Raw genomic sequence first — 8,637 nt, forward strand, 5'->3', positions numbered from 1 at the left:
TATTGCCTCCGAAAACGAGTCTCCAATTGACTTGGATGATGATGAAGTTATGGAGACACCACCTAGCTCTTTGCCGAGACCAATGGGACAAAAGAGAGCTAAAGAAGCAATGAGGAAAGGAAAGAAAGTGCAAGATGTTGCTTCAAGTTTGGCTCTTTCTATTCAATCCATGGCCGAGTCAACGCAAGCTTCTGTTGAGCTAGTGAGGCAAAGAAATGAAGAAATTGCCGCTCACTCAAAGAGGGTTATGGAATTAGAAGAGGCGAAAGAGGATGCAAGAATTATGGGCAAGGATACTAGTAATATGTCTCCAGATGAAAAGCGTTGGTGGAAACAAAGGAAGAGAAGTGTTATGGCAAAAACTTTGTTTGATGATGGTAGCAGTGATTGCTACACACCTGGGTTTGATTAGTTATATTTTTCGATAATAAAATGTTGTTTAGGAAATTATGTAATTTATATTTCGCTTATGTAATTTTAATTTCATGAAATAAAAGTCTATGCATTAATAAAGTAATAAATAAACTCAACAACATTAATAATAACAAGTATGTCAAACCAAACCAAAGTTTATTGTTAAACGTAAAAAAAGATTACAAATAAAACCAAACTTATTAATAAAGCACACAAACAGAGAGTACATTAATTAAAATTACAAACCACAATTTATTTAAATATGATTACTCGATTGTGGTGGTTCATACTCAGTTGTCATCCATGCTCCAATTATGCATCACCAAATCATTTTGTAGACATTTGTGGAGGTAGGCAGACTCTACTTGAAATTCGCGATCCCTAAATGCAGGAAGATGTTGTCCATCTCTCCCCACTGGTTCGAACTGAATAGGTTCTCCAGTATCTGGATGCACAGGTCGATCGTAGACAGTTGCCATGGATGGATTCATTAAATCATCTTCTTCAGGCTCCACAAATTCTTTTTCGACAAATTCATCCTCCACAATCATGTTATGAAGAATGATACAACTTATCATGATGGCTCGAAGATCTTCTAGTTTAAACAACCTAGCACCGTGACGCAATATCGCCCATCGTGATTGGATGATACCAAAGCACCGCTCCACGTCTTTGCGGTAAGCCTCTTGTTTTTTGCAAAAGTGTTTCTCATGTTCTGTTCTGGGGTTAGATATTGTTTTAACAAAAGTAGACCACCTAGGGTAAATTCCATCAGCAAGGTAGTAACCATTGGTGTACCTTTTGTTGTTGACCTCAAATTGAACCTGAGGAGCAGTTCCACCTATGACACGCTCGAACACATTAGACGCACCAAGAACGTTGAGGTCATTTTGTGCTCCAGGAGTTCCGAAGAAAGCGTGCCATATATGTGTGTCGTAAGACGCCACTGCTTCCAGAATTATAGTTGGTCTTCCTTTACGACCCGAGTAAGCTCCAGCCCAGCCGGTTGGGCAGTTCTTCCACTCCCAATGCATGCAATCGATGCTCCCAATCATGCCTGGAAACCCGCGACGCTGTCCTCTATTGAGAAGCCTATATAAGTCAGCAGAATTGGGAGGACGAAGGAACCACTCACCGTACAGAAACTCGATCTGTCTACAAAATTTCTTCAGACATTTCAGTGCTGTAGAAGTTCCCATCCGAGTGATTTCATCACATTGATCAGCAGCTGCACCGTACGCGAGCATTCTCAGGGCACCTGTCATCTTTTGTTCAGGAAGCAATCCCATTTTTCTAGTGGCATCTGGTTTTTGCCTCCAAAAACTGTCGTGGTTGTAAAGATCCTCCATTATGCGTTGAAAGACATGTTTATGCATTCGGTACCGCGTCCGAAAGCTTGCTTCGTCGTACACTGGACGTTCAACAAAATAATCCTGCAGGAGGAATTGACCTCGGACTTCTCTGTGTCTCTCCACATTTGGCGCACGACCAGGTCGTGAACCACGCCCTCTAGGTGTCTGTTCTAGTTGATATTGCGCCACCAATGCAACCGCTTGAGAGTTTGTAGCTTGAATTCGCTCAAGCTCCTCCATATTTTCACGATCCCTTTCTAGCAACCACCTATTTAATTCATCCATTGAAAAGAAGAGAATGGGATGAGTGATGATATTTCAAAAGAGATGAAGGTAGAATGAGAGGAAATGTGTGAGTAGAGAGTGAAGTCTGAAGGTTATTTATCAACAATTTTAGAGATAAAAAGTTTCGGATAAGTACACGTGTCACGTAAAGATAGGTTGAAAATCTTATCAAATATCCGAGATATATTTCTAGAAAATAACGATATCTGAAGTTGACACGAGTCAAGTGAAGATTGGACGAATATCTTATCAGAAATCATAAGATATTTGATAATTTATTAAAACATTAATTAATAATCTGTTTAACAATAATAATGACTGTTGTACGATTAATCATATTATTAATTAATCAAATTATAAGTTTAACATTTTCAATTAATAAGTTATTCAAAATTAAAATGTAATAATGAATTAGCATGTAAATTGCCTTCAATGGGTGCATTTGTAATATCCCACATCGGCCAAACGGAGAGGGGTTATGTGCTGTATATGTACATGCCCACCTCCAATCTAACACGAGGCCTTTTGATGGCTCAGCGGCTTCGGAGGGGATGGGTACTCCGAGGTTAAGCATGTTGATGCTAGAGCAATCCCAAGATGGGTGACCTACTGGGAAGCTGCTCCTGAGCTGCCGGAAACAAAACCGTGAGGGCCGGTGGGCCCAAAGCGGACAATATCGTGTTACGGCGGAATGGGTCTTGGGGTGTGACAAATGGTATCAGAGCCACTCTGCCGTGTGGTGCGAGTGTGCCGATGAGGGCGTCGGACTCCTAAGGGGGGTGGATTGTAATATCCCACATCGGCCAAATGGAGAGGGGTTATGTGCTGTATATGTACATGCCCACCTCCAATCTAACACGAGGCCTTTTGGTGGCTCAGCGGCTTCGGAGGGGATGGGTACTCCGAGGTTAAGCATGTTGATGCTAGAGCAATCCCAAGATGGGTGACCTACTGGGAAGCTGCTCCTGAGCTGCCGGAAACAAAACCGTGAGGGCCGGTGGGCCCAAAGCGGACAATATCGTGTTACGGCGGAATGGGTCTTGGGGTGTGACAGCATTGATAAATGAGAGGCAATTGCCAATCTAGGATGAATAGTGAATTGACAAGGGCAATTCAATTGACAAATTAGCAATTGCTTTTTGCCTACGGGTGCAATTGCTCTTATGGTTTGCTTGATGGTATAAGTATTTGGTTTGAGGTGCTTTCGGTGCATCATTTATTGTTTGCAGATGACAGTCTTTTGTTCAGAAGGGCTAGTTTGGTTAAGTGTGTTCAGATTTAAGAAGTCTTGAGTGATTATGAGAGGGCGCTAGGGCAAAAGATTAAGTACGTACTCCTAAAGTAGTGTGGTCTTTAGTAGAAGTATGCCAGAATATGTGAAGCTCATGATTACTATTAAGTGGAGCTGGCATGGTAAGGAAGTTTTGATTCCGGTGTGGAACAAACTATACTATAGTCTGCTTTTTGTTGCCAATTTTTTTGTGTGTGATAGTCTGATCAGATGTGTGCTCATTTTTCGAGCAGGGCATCACTTATTGCTCGGAATTTTTTCGAGCAAGGTACTATCTTTCTTTCGAAATAGCAAATCATATAAATGAGTCAAACAAATGAGGTAACAATTGGGTTGGTATGATTCTAGATGGCCACGTTTTTCATCTTTTACTAGCTATTGGGGGTTATGCATATGTAGCTGCTAGCCATGACCCAAACTTTGATTTTTCATTCCAATTTAGTGCATTCTCACACGCAACATGTATTAGTCAAGGACAAATTAAGCATTCAACCCATGTATGATTGTTGTGTTGTATGAATCCCCCTATACAAGGTAATACCAATTAACCCATTGAAGAGTTCATCAATATAAGAGCAGTAGCTAGTCTTCCAATTTCTCTATTCCTTTACTTGTTAGTCTTTGCTTCTTTCTTGATTTGCCTGTACACACCACACGACACACGTAATGGTCAAATAGGCTTTGTCTTTCTTTCCACCAGCTATATTGTTGGGGTACAAACAGCATATATGAAAGTTTACCTATGAAAATATATAGGCCAATTGTACAATCTCCGTGGCTTGGATCTTGAGCACAAATATGTGACCTCAAACACTGGTTACTTTTGGATCTCTCCTTGAATCAGTTGTTTGGACAAATCACATCATCATTGAATACACTAATTTTTTTGGTCATTGTACAATGTCTCCTACAACAACCTGGAATGGCAAATATCAAAAGGCTCTGAGATCCAAGGCTAGCTTTGATATATCTGCATTTGAAGGGAGCACAAACTTTGTGGTCTTCCACTTCCAAATGAGTGCCAAGCAATCAAGCGAATTGTTGATCAAGACACAGACGACGACAACGTTCATCAAACTCAATGGTTGGTTCATGATGCGTTTGGGTTCGCTGGGGAGTCTGTGATTCATTAATTTTCAACAAGACATGGAGATAAGCAATACTTTCGATTCATAGAAAAGATATCGCCAAGATGAAGAGAAGGTTTAATTCTAGCCAGACTAGAACTGTAATTTCCCTGCTATTGGTAGAATAAGGTGCCATGTTTGCTTGTTCTAAATTCTCAATTTGTGGCAGCTATGTAACAGTGGTGCTTGTAATATGCTTCCGGTTTTCAATGAGTTCTATGCAGCACCTTATGTAACCAGAAATGCACAAGGGCAAAGGAAAAAATTTACTTGAGAATCTTATTGCTGAGAAACCTGGCTGCGAATGTTGTACTTGATTTTCCATGCTACATATTACCAACTTCTGAGAAAAGCTAATGCTTGAGTTTTGACAACTCAAACCCTCAAGTATTGGTGGGGAAAAGCACTACCGTCTACTCCATAAAAAACCTGATTAAGACCCTGTTACTCACTAACAACTTTCACAAGGCCAAATAAGCTGGACTAATTAGAAGCAACCAATTCCCGTGTGTCCTTCTTCTTTCCCTTTCGCGGATCATTAGCAGCTTGTGGTTGCTGTTCAGCCTTTTTCTGAGCTCGGACAATGGCTCGTCTTGCACGGGGGGCATCACATATGGTTCAAGTGGCCGATCACCAAAAGGGTGTTCACTTCCTGGAAAGATCCTCAGCTTTCTATCTCTATCCTACAGTATGCAGCAGGATTACAATGTTATTCGGTACAAGATATTCTATGTTAGACACGAAAATGTTACTGCAACAAAGCTCACATCGCGCAATTTGTTCCTTGGGAGCATGCGTAACACAGCTTTGCGAATGACTTCTGTAGGATCTTTGACCATCTGATCTTTTAACGTCCTCTCCTTCAGATGCCCCACATACCTGCATGCCATATATGATTCAACATCAAGAGTCAAGACCAAAGTTTTCTTTATTCATTGGTAGATAAATGAGTGAGCTTGATGATTCTGAGAACTCTATATGAACACTAGTTCATTTCAGAGTTCTAGAAGGATTTCAACTGAATGTAAAAAGACAGTAGAAAACTGAAACTAGTACTGACAAACTAAATGACTATATATCCATTAAGCCCACAGAAATAGCACCAATATATGATTATTTTAGTAGTAAGTTCTTGCCCAGTATGCCAACGGTAAACTTTATCAGTCAGTTTTCTCCCTGTGATGCAAATATCCTTCGCATTCAACACAATGCACATATCTCCATCATCTCGATTTGGAGCGTATGTTGGTTTATCCTTGCCTTGGATCACAGTAGATATTTGAGATGTTAGCCTTCCAAGAACCTAAAAATGGGTTCATATTATCATTTACTTTTGAGTTGATATGCCTAGACAGCTAAATACTGCATTAAGAAGACAGTTGCTTCAGCATCCCCCTTGTGGGATTTTATAAAAATAAAAATATACTAGTCACCCGGAAACTTCTCTTCAGAAAAGGTATCAGAAATTCAATCACTATATAGATGTTGAAATCAAGTATGCAAAAAGGTGTTCTATTCCTAACAGCTCGATGCTACCAGAAATGTAATAAAAAGTTTACAAACACGAACCTGGCCTTTCGCGTTGAATACTCTCCATCTCAAACCATCAAGATTAATACGTCTCAGGCCAGCAACAGCTTTCTGTATGAAAATCAGTGTAAATTTGTTATAGATAAAGCATCCAAGTTAAACGAAATTGTCCATTCACACACAACAAAGCTTAGACTACATTGATTTTACAAACTCAGAGATGGAACTCCCAGGCTATATAAAATCTACAAGAAGCAAAACATAATTTCTCTTGGTACAGTTCACAAACAGCTAGCATACTTTCATTGATATACAAATGCTCCAGAGAAAAGAATCAGTTATGTATTTTATATAATGTATTCCAGATTCTGTATCAGCTTCAAAATCTAACTGTACATTATAACACACATTCTTGAATACCTTGGATGTACTCACAGATGCGTAAAACATTTTGGATATACGAGAAAAAGTGATTCAGCTTCAAATACAATCAAGCCATATGTAAACTTCTAAACAAACCAATACTATCACACTAGACTGCTGTTATGGGGCAATCTAAGGAAGTTCTTATATGATAGATAACAAAATGATCCATTTTAAGAAACAATAACTATAATGTGCATAAATTTTGTGTTAAAAAAAATTGAAAATAAATACATAGATGTAAAATCTACTACCTCTCTTCTTCGGATTCCTGTAATCTGGCCAAAAGGAGCAATAATCTAACTTTCACTATATCTGCCACGATAAACCTAAACTCCGCTTACACTTCCTCCTAATAAAAACCAATCCCGCCAAATAACTCTATCTGCAACTAAACCACAGAACTTCAGATTAAATTTGTTCTCCTTTCTTTAGTTTGGCTAATTTGAACCAGACCCACTGACTAAAATTTCAGCTGAACTCATCTTCTCATGAAATACCAGTTTACACTTCTAAATCCTAAAATAATAAGGGTAAAATAATGTATATGATGAAGGATAAAGTGTAGAGACAAAGAGATAACAAGAGAATCATCATCTTATTCATTGATAGGAGCCCTTTATATAGGGAATTACACAATACCAATATGGTAAGGATATGAATACATAGATCTAGTCTAACTACATATCCTATTGGCATAAGGCTAAGGCACATATAGAGAATATCCTAAAACACTCCCCCTTGTGCCGCGCGCTGATATGCCGATGGTGCTGATCTGTTGCCTCGTCAAAAACCTCGTCAAGTTACAAAAACCCTGTGGGAGAAAAACTAAACCTTGATCGTAGGAGAAAAAGAGTATAACGCACCCTTCACATTTGATAGTGACATGTATGTATGTGCTAGACTCCCCCTGAAGTTCGCACCTCCCCCTGATCTTTACATCAATCATAGGGCTCTTCCTGTTTCTTACTAATCACGGAAGTTTCAACAACTTAGCATGTCAATGCTTTTTAACATGTCTTCAAATGTGGCATTGGGCAATGATTAACTAAATCATGCCGTATTGTCCTCAAATGATCTTTTACACTTAGATCTTGAGGAGAAGGTCGCTTGTGAACTCAAAACATAAGTTCGTGCAGGAAATCAGATTTCCGCGCACCATGACCTTCAATTACTAGAACAGTCGTAACTTCCTCTAGGAAATACATATGAACGAACCGTAAACGGTTTTGGAAACTAGACTCATTTAGCTTTCCAATTCTGGTTCATCAGGAGATGTTCACAAAATCCCGTCGAAGTTGACTGTTTTGCCAAAATCAGATTCTCGGACAGATTCGTCCTACTTTACGAAAAAGGTCATAACTCACTTAATATGATAGGTATGATCAAATAGTTGGTGTCCCTGGAAAGTAGACACATAGACCTTTCCAATGGTACCAATTTCACCATTTTCCAGTGAGTGAGATTTCCTATAGGTCCCGTGGAAGTTGACCTACAAAACTTGGCAGATTCTGATTTCGCTTTTGATGTGTCTTTCTTATGTAGGGATAGAATAAGCCTCAACCTTTCATACCATTAAGTATTGAAAAAGGAGTTACTGCCATTACATTAGCGTTGCGTGGGTGCATAGCTACACTTAGCTTTACAACTTTTCATAGCGAATGAGATGTCAAGTCTTTCGTATTGTGTTGAGTACATTGATGCGTCTTATTGTATTTAGATGGGAACTCCATCTCTTAACACATATTTGTCATCTTGCTTTAGACAAAACAACGGATCTCTCTTTAGAAAAGACCTTGACTAATCATGGGAGTATATGTAGGCCTCATTAGTTATAGAGCGCCTAAGCCGATTGATGGAAAATCATCATCAATACAGTCATCGAGTGCCTTATCGAGACCATGTCTTCCCAAGATCTTTTTCTTCGGATGTTGATACATATTGACATCTCTTGATCCATCAAGAGTCCATGTAAATCCAGAATGAACACGCAAAGGCATAATTCACCATATCCCTTCCAAATTAAGTAGAGTCCATGTGCGTTTCAATACATTTAGCAAACGCATGCTCCTGTGGTTTGGAGCCACTTGATTCGGATGAATGAAGTCCGTTTAAGATCTTCATGTATATCTCTGATCCCATAGAGATGTTATTATGACCACATTCATAGGCTGCATGTTCAGTTATTCGGAAACTACCAAACTGACAAAGTAGT

At 39.3% G+C, this 8,637-nt stretch overlaps 1 protein-coding gene and 1 pseudogene across 2 annotated transcripts; both read right to left on the reverse strand.

Annotated features, from left to right (window-relative positions):
* Positions 1 to 704: 704 nt before the first annotated feature.
* On the reverse strand, positions 705 to 2,006 carry LOC101305368. The gene has a single exon (XM_004297989.1). The coding sequence runs from the start codon at positions 2,004 to 2,006 to the stop codon at positions 705 to 707; it is 1,302 nt and encodes a 433-aa protein (XP_004298037.1).
* A 2,830-nt stretch (positions 2,007 to 4,836) lies between these two features.
* On the reverse strand, positions 4,837 to 6,449 carry LOC101305659 (annotated as a pseudogene). Its single transcript, XR_184573.1, has 5 exons — positions 6,420 to 6,449; positions 6,039 to 6,110; positions 5,606 to 5,772; positions 5,237 to 5,348; positions 4,837 to 5,152 (listed from the first exon to the last, which is right to left on the reverse strand). The product of XR_184573.1 is annotated as a 50S ribosomal protein L13-like (transcript).
* Between the last annotated feature and the right edge of the window lie 2,188 nt (positions 6,450 to 8,637).

The sequence above is a fragment of the Fragaria vesca genome, linkage group LG4 (assembly GCF_000184155.1).
Source record: "Fragaria vesca subsp. vesca linkage group LG4, FraVesHawaii_1.0, whole genome shotgun sequence".
Taxonomy (NCBI): domain Eukaryota; kingdom Viridiplantae; phylum Streptophyta; class Magnoliopsida; order Rosales; family Rosaceae; genus Fragaria; species Fragaria vesca.